This window comes from Schistocerca nitens, chromosome 4 (assembly GCF_023898315.1).
Source record: "Schistocerca nitens isolate TAMUIC-IGC-003100 chromosome 4, iqSchNite1.1, whole genome shotgun sequence".
NCBI lineage: Eukaryota > Metazoa > Arthropoda > Insecta > Orthoptera > Acrididae > Schistocerca > Schistocerca nitens.
In genome coordinates, this window is record NC_064617.1 from 304496879 (window position 1) to 304517073 (window position 20195).

General features: G+C 41.9%; 1 protein-coding gene across 2 annotated transcripts in view; it reads left to right on the forward strand.

Annotated features, from left to right (window-relative positions):
* The window catches only part of LOC126253306 (receptor-type tyrosine-protein phosphatase N2), a 449946-nt gene that overhangs the window by 208318 nt on the left and 221433 nt on the right, over positions 1-20195 (forward strand). For both annotated transcript variants that reach the window (XM_049954535.1, XM_049954536.1), the window contains exons 2-5: positions 289-342; positions 11571-11631; positions 17533-17664; positions 18821-18905. In XM_049954535.1, the coding sequence (XP_049810492.1) occupies positions 289-342; positions 11571-11631; positions 17533-17664; positions 18821-18905 (332 nt within the window). The remainder of the gene's footprint in view (positions 1-288; positions 343-11570; positions 11632-17532; positions 17665-18820; positions 18906-20195) is intronic.

The window sequence follows — 20195 nt, forward strand, 5'->3', positions numbered from 1 at the left end:
TGTACATGTACATCACATCTACCGATTTCCGTCCCATTCGGATAATTATTCCGTGGTGACTCTTTTCTTTCTCTTAGTGTGTATCACAGCCATAGCAATAAATGCACAAAATAATGACGACATCAGTATCGCGCCAACAAGAGAATGGAAACTAATTTGTTAGCTAACTGCTGTATTCACAAGAGCTACTGTGATGTCACTGCATACTGCAAAGATTTCTATGAAGTTTGGAACGCAAATAGTAACATCAGGAATAAATACTGACCCCTTTTCTCTTTTCTGTTTTAGGTTGCATGTTCAGCCCCGGGGTGTGTGATGATCCATCTGAATGGTGTTTTGATGGTAAGTAATCAGTCTTGCAAACAATGAAATTATCAAAAATCAAAATTTCGTATTCTACAGCAGGTCTCGCACACGTTAGCAGCTAGGATTTAATGCAGAGGTATATAACGTCGTGCACTTCGCAATCTCATAAAAGATCTAGTTCTTCACTATAAGATTTATGAGTCATAATGGATCTATCGAGCTACAAACTTGAATGAGAATAATAACTGGGAATACGAAATAGAATCATCACATACTTACAACTGTCGGTAAAATAAATTGTGCCTTTCATCTATTGGTAGAATACTACGAAATTACGGTTTGTCCACGAAAGAGATTAATTAAAAAAATACTTGTACAGCCTACAATGAAACGAGAGAAACGCATATCGTCAGAAACTTGTTTGTTTCGCTGTAGAGTGTACCTGATATATTGAAACATTTCAGCTGCCTGACATTCGAAACGAACGTCTAATATCTTAGAAAAAAACTACCTTTCGCAGCAGAAACTATGAAAATTACTCAGGCTCTACGTATTGCCTCTGCAGACAGTGTAAAGATAAAATAAGAATAACAACAGCTACTGCAGAAGCAAAAGCATATGCTTAGGGATTACGAGGTCTTTGCCGACAGGAAAAAGAAAAAAGAATTGATGGATATTTTTCCTTCGGAATACTCTTCAGATGAGAAAACGTTCTGTTTATGAAAAGTTTATTCTAACGTGAAGGAATCGTTGTTATATTCAGTCACTTCCTATTTTAGTGTCACTGGTTAATTTTCCTGTGGGCCATACTTAAAGCAGCTTTGTGTGACTCTACACAATTGTAAAAGTCTGGGACTTTATAATGGGTCAGTAGACCTCCAATTCCTTAAAGAATCGAACTGCAATGTATAAGGCACCTTCAAATGTCTTATTACTTGGCAAATGAGTTATGCGTTAAAATTTTGACGTTAAGGATGTAATCTAGATAAAGTTTAGAAAAGGTTTGAAATTGTGTGTCAAGTTTGTTGGAAGTCGCTACGTACTCTCATTATCAAACACTCGTTGAATATAATCTGGGTAATTTTAAGCAGAAGCTATTTTTCATTCATCTAAATGTTTATGACGAAAACTGTCCTGCCGTTCCCCAAGCTCGGTGCACCCTTAGATACATGTGATACCGGTGCAACGGTGTGGTATTCATGCTTTCTTTGGAAGTGTATCAATTACACGCTTCGCAAAATATGATTGAACTTCCCCAGTTTCGTAGGTTTTATTCACGCTCTTCATGGTTTTTTGCTCCGCCATTTGATCTGATGCGAAAAAGTTCCGCTGGGACTTCATCAGTTCTTGGACATTTGTTCATTATGAGTTCGTAAAAAGCGGTTTGAAATCTAAGGGTAAGGATAAGTCTCCCATATCAGCTTTTTGTGCTGCGTGGACATTTGCAGTTGGCCTAATTTCTCCAGAAAAGTGTTAATGTTCTCCAACCTTGAAACTACGTTGCAGATTAAAACTGTGTGCCAGACAGGGAATCGAAACCGGGACATTTCCCTTACGCAGGCAAGTGCTCTAAGGCTAAGTTAACCAAGCACGAATCAGCACCCACTCTCATACCTTGACTTCCGCCAGTACCTCTTCTTCCACCTTGCAGACTTCATAGAATTTCAGTCGTTAGAGCATTTACCCACAAAAGGCAAAGGTCGACGTTCGAGTCCCGGTCTAGCACACAGTCGGGAAGTTTCAAATCAGAGCAACTTTGCATTTAAGTGAAAATTCATTCTGATTCACAGAAGTATTGTTTCCATCGTCTCCTCTTATTGTGTAGTTCCATTACTCAATTATATTTGTCATCTCTAATCACTGTGTTCCTTGTTCTGCCCTCGGTAATAATGAAACTGTTTATTAGCAAGCAACGACTATACTCTCAATCGTATGCGTTTGGTACTCTCGAATCAACACCTAATACATACTATTCGTTACTCTTTACTTTCGTTAAAGATCACCATTACTTATCAAGCCTCTGACATACTGTTACCATACTGCAAGTACACTCTGTTTAAAAATATCGCCGACTGAGGGTGGTGGTTCAAATGGCTCTGAACACTATGGGACTTAATATAACCGTAGCGGTCACGTGGTTCCAGACTGTAGCGCCTAGGCAAATTAAATTGACTGAAGCTGTAAATGAGAACGGAACCAAGTACGCGATTCAGCCCAGATGGCCGTGTTCACACACTGAAACAGAATGACTTTAAAATCGGTCTGTACAGTAACCCAAAACCACATTACAATAATAATATTCCATGTGGAATAAATACCTCATTTAAGGTAAGATAAGCTGCGCGTCAGTCGTTGAGGTTTAGGATGTCTGTCATTGAAATGGATTCGGAACCACATGTGCTATATAAATGCCCTAGCTCCAAAAAAGACCCGCGTTTCGCACACGAAATTACAATACCGATAATTCACAAAATTTATTGTCTGTCATTGAAATGGATTCGGAACCACATGTGCTATATAAATGATCTAGCTCCAAAAAAGACCCGCGTTTCGCACACGAAATTACAATACCGATAATTCACAAAACTTATGTGAAAACGAAACTAAACGCAATAGGTGAGCAACATACAACTCACCATGTTACACACAAGTGTGCTGCTCAGAACCTTCCATCTTGTACTGCAGACAAAGATCAGAATAACTGCTTAATATGGTGTACTACAAACGACGACGGAAGAAGTCATCGCGCCTCGCCCACCAACCAAAGACCCGCCAAGAGGCAGAATACGATTCTGTTTGTATGCTTAAGAGCCGCGTGACCGGAACAAACAAAGCTACCGCCTAGTGTTCCGATTGGCTCACAGGGTTCAAATACCTTAATGCCTCAGATGAGATCACCGCATTCGCACACTAACAAAGACGCTTTGCTCCCGCGTTTCCAGTCGACACGCTCGCTGTTCGCAGGTGGACCAAACAATTGAAGTGTCCGCTGTTCGTAGGAAACAAACGGTCTTCGTTGAAAGCCTGAAGACTTTGGAATGGTTGTTACTTGGTAGGCTAAAGCGGTGATGTGATCCGTCCAGGGTTCAGTGAGTGTTCCTGAGCATGACTTTAGGTCACGGCGGGTAGTGACAGGGAACTCTCACGGTAGAACGTTACGCCACGGACGTTCAGCGCCTTCATGTGTTACTTTTCATGCGAAAATATGCGGAGCCAGTTTTCAACAGGACAATCCTCGACCACGCATGACCTCTGCGAATTGTCTGCTTGATGCTGATGCACTCCCATGGCCATCGAAATCCCCGCACCTGTCGCAGTTAGAACGTGTGTAGGACCAGCGCGGATGCCCATTCCATCCCAGTATCCAGGATACCAAGGACCAGTTACGACGGTTGTGGGCCAGGAAAAGGTACAATGGCACTATGATACCATTCCGAAGCGAATCAGTGTGTGCGTCCACGCCAGATTAGGTGCAACGTCATACTGATAAGTGGACTCATACTGCCATATTCTTTGTAAATCAGACTCGATTTTGTAATCACTGGAATATGATCACGTACACTCTGAAACGGTGAAGTCTCATTTCGTTTCCTCTTCCCCATATGGCTGCATCACTACTTTTTTCAGTCAGTGTATGTGATGATTACATGTAGTACTGCAGCAACTGCTTGTAAGCTGGTGTTGAGGTGTTGGAGGTATTAAAAAAATGTCGTGTGACTAGGGCCTCCCATCGGGTAGACCGTTCGCCGGGCGCAAGTCTTTCGATTTGACGCCAATTCGACGACTTGCGCGCCGATGAGGATGAAATGATGATGATTAGGACAACACAATACCCAGTCTCTGAGCGGAGAAAATCTCCGACCCAGCCGGGAATCGAACCCGGGCCCTTAGGATTGACATTCTGTCGCGCTGACCACTTTTTTTTAATCTCATTTTTCGTTCATTGCATGTGCTCGGGGCGGACGTCGTGAGACACCCGTTTAAGTTCGTCGTTAATCGATTAACTCAGTTTTTTTATTACAGAAGGCAGCTAACCCTCTGACCGAACACTCTGAGCTACCATGCCGGCGACCACTCAGCTACCGGTAGCGGACGATGGGGGGTATTGTCAAATATGTCAACACTACCTTTAGCCCTCTCTTCCCTGAGGGTCTTCTTTTATTGCCTACAATCCCGTAGTGTAAGACCATCAGCGTCTTTGAAGTTTGTCTTCTGGAAAAAATAAACGTGTGTGCTAAGAGTATCAGTTCCTCCACATAGTTTCTGAACTATTAAAGTACTGCTTAAGTATGGGAGCTATTTATTGACGAGGTTGCTTTTTACTTCCCTTTGTCGTTCCTCGAGATGGGGTATGCGATGGATGGCTGTTTTTATCGACTTCCATGGGCTCGAGAAGAGTGTCATCGTCAGAACCATCAGAGAAAAAAAACAGTGTTTCTTTATATGGTTTCGTGGGAGCCTTTTTTCTCTATTTCCGCTTTTTTTAGCACTTCTCTCTATGTAGAGAGGACGATGTTGCCGACACTCCGAGATTTTCAACCTATTTCTCATTTGCATTGCTAACTTTCTCATTTTCTTTTTTGCATTTGCTTGAAGTGGTTTGAGAATGGGAGTTGTTTCAGTTTTTTTTTCGTAAGTGCTTGTGCAGGCATTTACAGCCCGCGTCTGCGTAGCTGCATCGATCATATTCATCTGTTCGTTGCCGCGCTAGGAAACGAGGTCGTGAATATTCTGTGTTGTAGAGCCCTACATGCTACTTTTGCTTAATCTTACAATATACGATTTGTGACCCAGAGTTCTATATTGTTTTGTCCTTCACTGTAAACCCAGCACTCTGACGTTTGCGTGAGAAATTGTCATATGCTTTACTACGTCAGTACATTGTTCATGGTGGCTCATGAATATCTAATCCACCATCGCTACAACGTGCTCACCTTTTCTTACTCCGTGTGGCCATATTTTTGACATTTGAAGCACCGCATTATGTTCGGAGTGGAAGGTCAAACCTGAAGGCGAACATTGTCTTTAACTTAAGCCAGCCGGCCGCTGTGGCCGAGCGGTTCTAGGCGCTTCAGTCCGGAACCACGCGGTTACTACGGTCGCAGGTTCGAATCCTGCCTCGGTCATGGATGTATGTGGTGTCCTTAGGTTAGTTAGGTTTAAGTAGTTCTAAGTTCTAGGGGACTGACGACCTCCGATGTTAAGTCCCATAGTGGTTAGAGCCATTTGAACTAAAGCGGGCTGTCTCAAATCGAGACAGCTGCAGTGTTCGGCTCTTCCCAGACAAATCGCGACGAATTGGGTGTAGGTCAGAGAATTCCCAGCTGGTAATACACTGAGGTGGCGAAAGTCATGGGATAGCGATATTCACATATCCATATGGCGGTGGTATCGTGTGCGCAAGGTATAAAATGCTAGTGCGTTGGCGTAGCTGTCATTTCTACTCAGATGATTCATGTGAAAATATTACCGACGTGATTATAACCGCACGCCGGGAATTAACAGACTTCGAACGCTAAATGGTAGTTGGAGCTAGACGCGTGGGACATGGGAAATCGTCAGGGATTTCAATATTCCATGAGTCACAATTTCAAGAGTGTGCCGGGAAAACCAGATTTCAGGGATAACCTCTCACCGCGGACAACGGTGTGGCTGACGGGCATCATCAACGACCGAAAGTAGCTGCGTCTGCATAGAGCTGTCAGTACTAACAGACAAGCAAGACTGCGTGAAATAACTGCAGAAATCAATGTGGGACGTACGACGAACGTGGGGCTATGACAGCAGACGACCGACGCGAGTGCCTTTGCTAACAGCAAAACAACGCCAGCAGCGCCTCTCCTGGACTTGTGACCACATCGGTTGGCCCCCACACAATTAGAAAACCATGGCCTGATCAGACGAGTATGGATTTCAGTTGGTAAGAGGTGATAGTAGGCCTCGAGTGTGATGCAGGCCCCAACGAGTCATACACACAAATTGTCAGCGAAGCACTGTGCAAGCTGGTGGTGGCTCCATAATTCTGTGAGCTGTGTTTACATGGAATGGGTCCTCAGCTCCAACTGAACCGATCATTGACTGGAAATGGTTACGTTCGGCTACTTGGAGACCATTTGCAGCCATTCGCGGATCGCATGTTCCCAAAAAACGATTGAAATTTTATGGAAGACAGTGCGCCATGTCAGGTCTAGAAGGTCATAACTGCGCCGCATCAGAAATTTGGCTGATGTTAAGTGTGCCTTTTTCTCACTAAAATATGAGGTCAAGTAGGTTACGTTTCCTTGTCAGTTCGTGAGAGGACACTGGCGTTCCCATTTTCGGTGGGTAAAATGAGGAGGTCTTTGCTCTCAAGTCTCACAGAGCCTTCCTTTCTGCTGAAGTAGTATTAAACATTTTTTTACGGTGTGGTCAAAAACCGTCTGAAAAGCTTGTAAGAATATTGCAGGGTAGGTTGTGCTGAGAAACAACTATTAATAAAAAAATATTATACATGTTGCGTTATTTCCGAACTAATTAACACAGAAGTTAGCCAATCAGGCCGTTGCGCGTGCAAATTCAAGTGGTAATCCAGACGGTGCAAAAAAATGGTTCAAATGGCTCTGAGCACTATGGGACTTAACATCTGAGGTCATCAGTCCCCTAGAACTTAGAACTACTTAAACCTAACTAACTTAAGGACATCACACACATCCATGACCGAGGCAGGATTCGAACCTGCGATCGTAGCGGTCGCGCGGTTCCAGACTGAACCGCCTAGAACCGCTCGGCCACTTCGGCCGGCCCAGACGCTGCAGCCTGATGTGTTGTTCGTTTGGTTTCCGAACAAGAGAGCGATACAAAAATTGGACATGGGATGGTAGTACGGATCGAATCTGATCCAAAGCCTGAGCAATCACGTGCGCTTTCATCATACCCAGGCATGGGCAACCTTTGATGACCCGCTGCCCTGATTCACATAGTTACTGAAGCTCGCGGAGCGCCTCGTGACGTGACGCGACAGCAGCGCTCCTTTGCATACAGCCAACACTACAACGCCTGTGAGGTTAATTTTCATGGGGTAACGCATCGAAATGAATGGCACGCCTTTCTCGACACGCCACGCTAACAGATATGCCTCAAACACGCGTTTTTAAAGAGTGCATTCATTTTATGTTCACCCCCATTCTAAGACGTTTACATTAGAGATGGGCAAAACTGTTCTTTTCAGAGATTGGATCAGAACTGTTCACTCCCTGAAATGAATTAGCTGTTTTTCATGACTCACCACTCATTTACAAAAGAAAATAAATGAAAGGCACATTGCCCTTTAAACTTGGTTTATTCCAGTACTATACCTGTATTTTGATCTTATTTGATCCTATTTTGAAGTAACATAGATAATGAGTAAGAATTTTGTATTGTTTATTGAAATTTCCACGATATGACAAAGTTTTTGATTATTGATTTATTTTGCACTAGCGTGGTTTTTTGGGTGATCGGAAAATGTTGTAGCTTGAGATTTACATAACAATATATTTGGCTATAATGTATTAAAATTTCATTAACCTCATACAAATACATCGCAAGCCATATATTTTTCCTTTCGAAGACGCCTAAAATCGCAAAATCCGTACCAGAATAAGAAAAAAAAATATAAATTTGACTGTAAAACGAAAGTGCTGCATATAGCCTTACGCAGAATAAAACAAGGAAAATATTGGTGTATCACATTTTGCGATACGTTTATCGGTTCGCTCGTAATTAAAGCGTAAATTCGAGTGTCCATAATAAAAATCCTATAGTAAGAGTAGTCATCAGGAACCTAATCTAATCAGTTTAAACAAATAAAAATAAAACAAATACAAATGATGTATACATAACATAATAATGTAATATACATAGCGGTATTACTACGAAGAACAATATCCAGTAGAGAGGAACTCCGATGCAGAGGCGCTGAGTCGAGCAGGTCGAGCCGCGAGCTGTATTACTGCGTGAGCTGAGACCGCAGAGACCAGAGTGACACCAGAGTCGCTTTGCTCGACGCTCTGGCTAGAGTCGAGACGGTGGGGTGAGCGTTGAGCGGGCGAGTTCCGAGGGTGGGGGGAGCTCACCCGCTCTGAGACAAATCGTCCGCTCCCTTGCGAGCAGGTTTTTGCAAGTAGTTCCTATGTTATCCGCTAGGTGGCTCTCTGTCCTGTTGCTGGCATCAACTGCCCAGAGGGCAGGACGTGCGACTGAAACGATCGCCGACAGAGTGCGATGCGAAGTTAAGCTGCGCCAGACACTGCACAGTGCACACGGCAGACGACGCACAGAGACGGCCCGGCATATGTGAAACACAAAATCCAATGGGGCACTGCACAATGCAGGCAGCCAAGGTAGAAGCAGGGCAGAGGCCGGCGCTGGCTGTGTTGTGTGGCGTGCACTGTGCTCTGACCAGCAGAGGCGCTGCTGATATGCTCCGTCTCTCTCTCTCTCTCTCTCTCTCTCTCTCTCTCTGCCTGGGAAACATTTGGAGCTACCGTTCTTTTTTTCTGAATCACTGATTGTTCACTCCTTTGAAAGATTGAACTCTATGAATTAGTTCAAGAGCGGATCCCCCATCTCTAGTTTACATTTATTGTAGTGGACTGACAAGGCAGCCAGTCCACAGTGACGGGTAGCCGAAAGGGCACACGTACACACACGCCGACTGGCGCGAAGTCTGGAACAGGATTCGTAATGAATGCAATAAAGAAAAGAACGTAGCTATGGAATATACTTAACTTTTAATCCTTATTTGTATACAGCATTCTTGATGATACAAGTGAGACTATCTTGAGATACATGCAATGTTACAAATGGCGCCTTGCTAGGTCGTAGCCATGGACTTAGCTGAAGGCTATTCTAACTGTCTCTCGGCAAATGAGAGAAAGGCTTCGTACGTGTAGTCGCTAGCAATGTCGTCCGTACAACTGGGGCGAGTGCTAGTACGTCTCTCGAGACCTGCCTTGTGGTGGTGCTCGGTCTGCGATCCTGACAGTGGCGACACGCGGGTCCGACATGTACTAATGGACCGCGGCCGATTTAAGCTACCACCTAGCAAGTGTGGTGTCTGGCGGTGACACCAAATTTATTTTCGCGCATTGTTTTACAATAGCTGCCCAAAACAAAACTCCCTTTGCAAAATTCTGCAATGCCGTTTTCACTACACATAAACGAATGTAAACACCCAAAAGAAGCCAGGCACCTTGAAGTGTCATGATGGAAAAATAAATGCTTCTAAAAGAAACTGGTTGCAGCTAATTGAGTAAAAATTACCTTAACTTTCAACAATAGCTGTGTTCTAATACGACCACGACCCACAAGACTTATTTATTGATGTTAATGCGAGAAAGAATAGGAAAACAAAATACTGCATTGCTGTAGGAAATCCCAGTCGACGAGCAATTAGGAGTAAATCTGCATTGTTTGACCACTGGCAGCTCGTTCTATTGTGTTAATATCCACATACACTATTAGGATTTTTTAAATATTTATCCAAAAATATTTTAATGAATGATCGCACAACCATGTTTCTGTAACATTAATAAATTAAGCAGTCATTTCTTTGTTCCCTTTAAAAAGTTTAAAAGTGTAAACCACTTCAACTTAACATGCATCGGCCGTGTTGTTCAGAAGCCAAACTGTAAAAACGCGAACAACTGGCGAATTATCAAAATGACAATACTCGCCCTCACATGCTCAGTGCGTACCGGTAGTCATGCGAATATTTGGGTCGCCGCCAATATTGTTCGTCAATACTTCTAGCAATGACAATAAGATCATACTCACCCTCAGACGGTCATTATATTGACGTATTGACAATAATATAAACCTTGTGACAGGCCCTTAACTCACCGGCTATCCGCGTATTTCTTCTGCGGATCGGATTGAAACCAACTGCGAGCCGGATCGACCCCGTGCACCGCCGGTTACTCACCGTTGATCTACGCTATGAGAGCAACTAACGCTAATTATTACCTGTTGGGCCGCTTGAATTTGCTAGCGCAAAGGCCAGATTGGCTAACTTCATTGCTAATTAACTCGGAAACGGCGCAATGTATCGAAATGTTTCTTGACAATTATTTCTAATTGCAGCCTACCCTGCAACTCCCTTACAGGCTTTTCAGAATGTTTCTGACCCGCAAGTATAAATTTCATATGTCTAGATCAAAAGTTTATAAAATGATATGACCGGTTTCGATTGTGTTAGCAATCATCTTCAGACGATAACATATCGTTACAGAGTGTAACACGTCACATGTTGCAGAATAAAGTACTGGGTCATTAAAATTGTAGTGACTCATTACTTGATTGTACAACATGGGCATGTTACACTCCATAACGATATTATATAATCTGAAGAGGATTGCTAACACAATCGAAACAGGTCATATCCTTTTATAAAGTCGCTATCTTGCAAATGAAGCTTGTATTAAAAATTAAGATTGCTTTTGCACGTTCTTGAGGATGTCAAGCCTTATTAAACTTTTTAGGCGTACCTCGCTTTAACATTCGGCAGGTGAACTTCTTAATCTCTTCTGTAATCTCAATGAAAAGTTTCAGAATTGCCTGTTCTACCCCAGTTGTCACATCTCGGACTGGAGCTATACCTCCTGTTGTTGCAGACCTTTTCGCTAGCACAGAAAGCGCTGCGTCATCCAGAATCCTGACCGGAGATTAAATTTGGTGCGTCTTCGTGGTGTATTTTTTTCTTCCGTTCCCGCTTCGAATCGGGCATACTTTACCATTTGGCAAACCTTGGCTCGTTGCTAGGTCCAGTCAGCTAGTGCCCATGTAGCTCTATCTGTCCAGTCTCAGGATGCAGCTGAGAGGCTCAGTGAGATCTTTAAATTTAATGATATTAATTGCATGAGCACCATGTGCAGTTTCCATAGTGTACAAAGTACCCCCCCCCTCTCTCTCTCTCTCTCTCTCTCTCTCTCTCTCTCTCACGAGGGCTGCACCGGCCCGTCGCTTAATTCTGACATCGGCAGCAGAGTCAACATGATGTTTAATTTCAGCAAGCATAGGGATAGTTTGCTTGTCACGGTATCTCAGTAAAAAGACCACAGTGCACAGCTATCTGTCTCGCTTGTTACGAAATTTGTTAAACTCGCGTGTCTTGCCAGCAATACTGCTTTTGCCCCTAGGGAAGCAGCGGCTTCTCTGACACGCTGCAGACTACATGGGATGAAGTGGGGATGCTGCACCTCGGTGAGACATCTTCGCTTTCTAACAAGTTTCTGTGCTTGTTGCAGATTACGCCTTCGGGAGATGTGTGCCCAGTGAAACAACAGATCGTGATGTTTACACCTACAGGTGAGTAGTCTGTGATGGGACAAACACTTGTTCTTAGAATAAGCAAGTCCACCTAGACAACGTTACCTCGTTGATCGATAAGGGAGTTACGCAGAAGCGTATAAAAAAGCACGTCCTTATCACCAATTTCGACAGCTAGTAACAAGAGTCTACTTGTTGTTATAACCAGAACAACAATAAAACTGACGAAGGTGAATCAATAAATAAGTCACAAACGCCAGAATACCGCATATCGTTTTCAATTTCTCGCTTATACACGTCCAGAAGGCGGCAGCAAATGTCGCGGCCAATGATTAATGATCTGATCTTCAGATTCCTGAAGTCATACCAAGATGGCAGGCGTGCTATGAGTGCGTACCCTACTAGAACGAGGCGATTTTTGTGACCCGATGGACTGTCCACAGAGCACCACCATAGCTAAAGTCGTCTCGTATATGGTTAGAACGGTATTTCATCGAAATATGTGTTTAACTGAATACAGGAATTCAGCAAAGGGCAAGAAAAAATCACAAACAAGGGGGGGGGGGGGGGGGGGGCACTGGTCGCTCTTTTTATCCATTGATGGGACATTGTTTCTCCATCTAGGGGTATTCTGCTACCTCCAGGACCCGTCGGAAGGAACCAAATAACCTTGTTAGAGATGACACACGCTAGATGCGATCGCTGTCATAAGAATTCTATGCTGCAGGCTTCAACGCCTTGTCGAACGATGGGATACGTGTTTAAGTTTACCTAGGGGAATATGTTGAAAAGGGAAATAAATTTCATGTTGGTACAAGCTGCTCTGATATCTCTATCCCGGATTGCGACTTATTCATTGACTCAGCGTCGTACCATAGAGTAAAATGTCAAGTGGTGCTCTGAACACCAGTATTACGACAGATACCATTTGACATGAACGTATTAAGTATTTCTCTGGTGTTCTCATGATGGACCATGCCAGAAACGGGTTAGTAAAAAACTTTTAAGAACAAGTGCGTTCTTGGTACTAGCAATCTGAAGCGATGATAAGGACGTGTTCATTCATCCATATAATTTGACGATTGAAGAAATAAAGTGTACAAACGAGTCTGCAATCATAAATGACCATTATCGCGCATCACTGTATCGTTCACGACCGGTTTCGGCTTACAGCCATCATCAGATCTGTTACAAAACAGGAGAAAAAACACTACTGTAACGGCAATAGATTCCACTGGCTGAAAACAAAGTCTACGGACAAATGTCTAAGAATACATAAAAAAGATAACATGGACAGTCACTACATACCATCAAGGGTATATTTATACGAGTATAAACATCAAATAATTTGTGTTGACAGGTCCACGAACAAGAGCTCTAATGGTGTGCATTTTAGGAGTCTGCACAATGCGTTCTGCACAGAGAGGTACAGTGAATACTTTGCAGCGCTGGCAATAAGCTCTCTGTCTCTGTTCCACACCTCACGATTAAACCACTGAATGTCCTGATAACCGGCAATGCCGGGGTGAATGCTGTACTGAGCCACTGTTTCTGCTTCTTACTTTCCCAAGTAACTATTACTACCACTTCTTACCGTAAAACTAGCCGTATTTGATTTATGCCATCCATAATGAAAAATTCACCGAGGTGACAATAGTCATGGGGTACCTCCTAACATTGTGTCAGGCCTTCATTTGACCAGCGTAGTGCAGCAATTCGACGTGGCATGGACTCAACAAGTCGTTGCAAGTCCCCTGCAGAAACATCTAGTCCAGCTATCTCTATAGCCGTGCATAATTGCGTAAGTGTTGCCTGCGCACGATTTGGTGCACCAACTGACCTCTCGAGTACGTCCCATAAATATTCGATGGAATTCATGCCTGGCAATCTGGTTGGCCACATCATTCGCTTGAACTGTCCAGAATGTTCTTCAAACCAACAGAGGACAGTTGTGGCCTGGTGATATTGTCGTGTCCTGACATAGATGGGAGATGGAGAAAAGGGGTTCTGGTCAGTTTGCGCTACCGAGCGGTACAGAGCAGAAGGCAGAAGGACAATTCACAGTGAAGGCATTTGATTGTTTTCTTCTATCAGAGCCAACACTGGTACAGACATTTACTAGAAATGCAGGTGGTGAGACTCGGTATGGAACTCGTTGTGGAGACTCTTGGGCAAACAGGGTTTTGAAATAGTTGTTTATTCCACACAGGACTAACTAATACACTGGAGGATAGTTCTTGGGTTAGAAAAAGCGTGAATAACACTGTTATAACATAAGACAGTGCAGAAGTCCCAGGAGTGGGTACTAACCACAGGAAAAACACTAGCAGCATCCTAAGGCAACAACTTAGTTGCAAAACAAAAGATACTGAATGTGACACTGTTCACTGAGGCACTCCACGTGAGAGCAGACTTACATGGAGCTGGACCGAGGCTGGAGTCGACGGACGCGAATTCGGCGCCCAGATCGTCTGACAGAACTCCGCCAAAATGCGGAATCTAGGGGTTTTAAAAAGTCACGTGGGGTCACTGTTTTTCCCACTTAAAGCCACCCAGCCAATCCCGCAAGTCTCTTGCAGGCGCCTGCCAATCACGGTTTAGTTAGGTCCCCTCTACTGCTCCTAAGGCGGGGATGTTAATGCAGTTGCACTAACTAAGTCCGTATTTTGTATCAACATTGTTCAGCTGAAAGCTAAACGTAATTGCTCTGCAAAATAAGGCTTGCAACATTATTGCTATACGTCATTTAGCCCCGCCCCTCGGGATCCCCGGAGTAGGGACTGCTAGGTCAACAGTGAGCCTTCTGACGTTGCTGTTCTCAGGGCTGGTATGAAACTGACGTTATACGCTAGTACGTGCCTGTTCGTTATAAAGTTCTATGGTGTAACCTACCACAGCGTCTAGACGACATATGAAGTTACAAGTTAAGTCCTTGAAGAGTAACTAGCACCCTCGGACCACGTCTTAGGGCGTCTGCATTTTCGCAAGGCTCTCCCCTTATGGTTTACTTCATGTAACAATATCTCTCCTAGTTTCGTCTGCCCTCAGCATCGTCTCTGCTTCCGCGCCTTGGAGCTCCTGTCCTCCTTTCTCACAGATTCAAGATAACACTACAGTAGCAAGGAATAATCAATATATTACAACATGGTGCATTGTCATTCAAAAAAATTCCATCGTTGTTTGGGAACATAAAAGTCCACAAATGGCAGCAAATGGTCTCCAAATAGCCAAATATAATCGAGGAGCCACTCCATTCCATGTAAATACAGCCCACACCATCTGGGAGCCAGCACCAGCTTGCCCATGCCTTGTTGAAAACTTGGGTCAATGGCTTCATGGGGTCTGCACCACACTCAAACCCTACCATCAGCTCTTACCAACTGAAATTGGGACCCGTCTGAGCAGGCCATGGTTTTCCCGTTGTCTATGGTGCGACTGATATGGTAGTAAGGCCAGAGGAGGTGCTGCAGGTGATGTCAAGCTGTTAGCAAATGCATCTGCTGTCATAGCGCATTAGCGCCAAATTTCGCCACACTGTCCTAACAGATACATTGGTCGTACATCCCACATTGATTTCTGTGGTTGTCTGATGCAGTGTTGCTTTTCTGTTAGCACTGACAACTCTACACAAATGCCTCTCGTTCGTCAAGTGAAGGCCATCAGCCATTGTGTTGTCATTGGTGAGAGGTAATGCCTGAAATGTGGTATTCTCAGGACATGCTTGACACTGTGCATCTCAGAGCATCGAATACCCTGTCAATTTCCAAACTGTAAAGTTCCATGCATCTAGCTCCAAGTATCATTCTGTGTTCAAAGTATTTTAATTCCCATCAAGCAGCCGTAAGCATGTCAGAAACCTTCTCACACGCATCACCTGAGTACAAATGACAGTTCCACCAATGCACTGCCCTCCTACATCTTGTGCACACGATACTACTTCCATCTGTATGTGTGCGTATCGCTATCCCAAGACTTTTGTTGCCACAGTGTGTAGTGGCTATGCAACCTCTCCATACTATCGAAAATCAGTGCTAAATGTTCTAAGCTTCCCCTGTAGTCTGCACTACAGGCAGGTTCAGCTGAATTATGCTACTGGCTAGATTGTTATGTTATACATTGCTTCTTGCCACTGTGTCACTCCACTGCATGCCTTCTTACATGCGCACCACCATGATGATGGCCCGAGTGGGTCCTATTCTTATGCAAACATGAGCACTAGTGCTGATGTTCATAATCAAACTGTTTGCATCAAAGTACTGTACTATCTTCTCTGTAACTGTCTTAATGTCATTTTCAAAGTTTCCTTAGCTACTTCCTGTAATTAAGATGCTGGTTTCATCTGCAAATTGATATAGATTACTGTTTTTACTGTTTATATGTGAATCGTTTACATACAGGAAGAACAGATTTTTACCCAATATAGAACCTTGGGGAACTCCATGTTTGACCACTAATAAATCTGACTGATGAGTTCTGACTCCCATTTACTTCATGTGTTATCTCTATGAGCTGTTTTCTTTCATGGAGGAATGATTTAACCCAGTTATGCGCTGCTCCCCTAATACCCCAGTTCTGAATCTTACCCAGTAATTTATCACAATTGATAGTATCAAATACTTTTGACAAGTCTAGGAATATACTTGAGGTATGTTTCTGCCTACATAGATAGCACAATTATGGCAAGTCATTTCTACTGACATTCCCCATCTATTGAACTCAAAAAGAAAAATATTTTGGAGACAGTAATTTCTGTCTTATTATGAACAAAATACAGTATATGAATTTAAAAATCCCTTCACTCACAACTATTCATGTTTTATTCAGTACACGATGCATTTCGGACCCTGTGGGTCCATCATCATGTAATTATACCTGAAGATGGACCTACAGGGACTGAAATGCATTGTGTACTGAAAAAAAAACATGAAAAGTTATGACTGAAGGCATTTTTTAATTCATACCTCAAGTATATTCTATACAGTCACGTCTGAAGCTGAAAAATGTGGATAAAATTAAATTAAAATACAGTGTATTGAACTTGACTTTATTTAAAAAAATATCTACTAACCTAACCTGTGACATCTATGTAGTTCATTAGCTGTAACTTCACATGCAAGTGAGAGAATAACGATTTATTTTATCAGTGTTATGTACCACGATTTAGTGACAGTCAAAATACCACTAAATGTACATGATATAATTGCACAACACAGATCGAAAGTTTAAACTCAAATTGTAATTAGCAACAAATGTTGATGGAACATCTTTCCATTTGAAATGAAAAGTGGGAATTAGTTTTATCACTACCCAGCCCATCCCTTTCAGCACACAAATAGTGCAAACATTCTTCAACTACACAAAATCCTGAACATATTTACAATCACAGTACACAAAATAGTTATTCACAGATAATGGATAGGGGGGAAGAATCGCTTTCCCATATGTTGATGTAGTAGCATACAAAATAGCTACAAACTTATCCCCTGTATTTACTATTTTATTCACACAAACAAGTGCAAACATCCTTCAACTATATGAAATCCTGAACATATTTACAACCACAGTTCACAAAGAAGTTATTGGCAGATAATGGATGGAAAAATATCCCTTTCCAGTGTGTTGATGTAGTAACATCCAAAATTGCTACAAATTTATCCACTATATTTAATGCTTTATTTTGCAGTTGCTGAGATGCTCTTCGGGATAATGACAGGAACAATGTAAGAGATATTTATCTATTGGTGTGGTCTTTCTGGGTTGAAAATAAAAAAAAAAAAAATCATGTCATGTGTGGATCCCCTTATGTTCCTACATGCAGCCACTGTAACTTTGGTACATATAAAGAAATGAAAATATAATTGAGCATTGTTTTGTGCTTTTGTCACATACATCTGAAGCTGTGTGTTCTCCACAGAGATGGGCTTGTGTTGTGTGTTGCAGACATCCTTTGGGGCACCAGGCTCTACGGGCACTACACCGCGAGATGTCAAGACTCTTCTCGCTCGGTTACCGTTGGAGCCATATCTATACACAATGCGTCCTCCAGCAGCTGCTAGACTCATTCAGACTTAAGTAAGTTGTCTCTCATGCTCACTACTTAGAAAACTGTAATTACTTCTCTTCTTGGTAAAATGTGCTCCAATGATGACATCATGTTTGTGGGGGATGAGGTTTTACTTTTAGTTTTTTGTAACATCTGGGGGTGAGCCTTGTGGTTGACAGGAAGATCCAGTGATAAGTTTACGGCCAACCATAATACTGAGTCTTGCTCAAACCATCTCATTTTCCATTTTAATTCCTAATTTGGGGGATTTGAGTTTCTCATCAACTGTGATAAGTACACCACCTCTATTTTCCCATTCTCCTATCCCTTCATTACATGCTTAGATCCACCCCCAAAAATCTCACAGTTACCAATTTCAGGTTTTAGTCAGCTGTAACTCAATATTCAAAGTGTTTTATGAACTCAAGAAATTTGTTGCAAATTTTTCATCAATTGATCACTAGGATTAGTTTCATGTGTGTGTGGAAGGGGGGGGGGGGGGGGTAGGCATTTCTTTGGGTCTTACACTAATACTTCAAGTATCCTACAGCTATCATTATATGGACTTGATGCAGAGTCACCTAATCTAAAAAGCCCTTATAAATATCCAATAAACAGTCAACTAGCTGGGTAGCAGCCTTGTCCATGTATGGGGATCCTATAGTTCTCAACCGTAAATCACTTTACTATAAATTTATCTTGTGAGAAAACTGGACAAATGAGTAACTACTCAATGCTGGCCAATCAGCAAGTATCATATAAACACCCGGTATTGATAATGCATGGATATATGAAATAGAATTATCTACTAATTTCACTGATAGGTAAAACAAACACAGGGTTCTACATTATTAATGAACGGAGGTTCACTCAAGAAAGAGATTGGATTTTAAATTATCATGTCACCTTGTACATTGATATTTTTGTACATGTGGGATCTGTATTATTCTGGACTTTTAGGAGTAGCAGATGTACATAAAAGCAATATGAATAGTCTTATTTGATACACAAGAAAATGTGATGGAAATGTTTAAAAATCTAAATATAGAGAGTTATCAACTATCCTATGAAAACCACTTGATAAATTCTAGAAACTGAATTATGTGTAATTAAATCTTGCACATTTTGTTATTTACTGATACAGTGTTAAAATTAATATAATTTATTATTATTGTGATGTTGCAGTGTGGCATGGGACAATGCAAAATGTGACCCACTCTCTGATCAAGACTTAGAATCTGCACTTGGAGCTATAGAAGGAGATGAAATGGTTAGTGTCTACATCTTCATTCATTTGTATTTGTTTTGATGTATGACTGCCAAAAGTGGATGCTACACAGTTCCATACAGTTACTTAAGTATTAAAGAAGTGTTTTCTAGTAAAGTTTCTTTATGCATTGATACAGGGCAGAGACTATATAGACTCAGAGTTTCAATAAAATAATATTACTTATTTTCAATAGCACTTTTTTACTGACGATCATCGACTGGCAGTCAATGTTAAATGTGTGTATAGTGATATGTCGAATTACATCCACTGTGATAAAATTCAGATGCACATTAAATCAGACTGAAACAAAGAGTAGTGGCAGTAAAATGTTTTATTTTTATCTCTCTTCTTTCCTTTAATAATAATGATTACACTTTAACTAATGAACAGACAGAACTGATCAAGACATCATTTGGTCTTTGATGTGTAATTGTCTGGAGCAAAATAGAACCAGAACATAAGCCATCCTATACATTCAGGAATCACACTTTGGTGAATAGGACTGGAGCAAGACAAGTGGTTTGATTATTGAAATACAGATGGCATATACTAGTGTCTGACAATCTGGACTGCATGAAGACATGTAGTCTCCTTTATTTTTATTCTTAGTTAACTAAATATATGTCTTATTTGGGAGAATTTAATGCAGAGTACAATAGATATTATGTTTAGAGGCTGATGGAGAAAATGGTATTTAAAACTACAATTTCTTCTTTTTGTGACACATTCTTTACTTGAAGCAAACAAGGTTTCTAAAAATAATGTTCTCTCCATTTTGAGGCACTCCAGTCTTCAAATCTGCTTTTATCACTACAGTAATTTTTCACATCAGTTGTGTTTTCAATGACTGTGTACTACCAGTTTTACCCCATCTCAGTCTGGCCAACTGTTAAGGCTCAAATTGGACACCCAAAATAAAGCATACTTCCTTGCAAGGACATATCCATCAGTAGAAATGGGTGAAGGGGGGAACTGGATGGGAGAGCAGTTTATATTACAGTAATTTCATTGTGAATGATGAAATAATTTTGAGATTTCAAGACAAATGTCTCTGGGTGCACTGGTGACTAGTCAACATATATAACATATTAATGAATTCTTCAAACTTACACTGAAATAATGTATTTATCTCTTTGATGGGTCAGCATACCAGACTCTTTGTCTGCTCCCTACTGTGTTGCTTGACAGTTATAATCATTTTTCTTCACAAGATTTTCATTATGCAGATCAGTAGTATGTCACAGAATAGTTTTAGGCCCTATGTGAGTAATTGTTTTTCTTCTTCTCTTT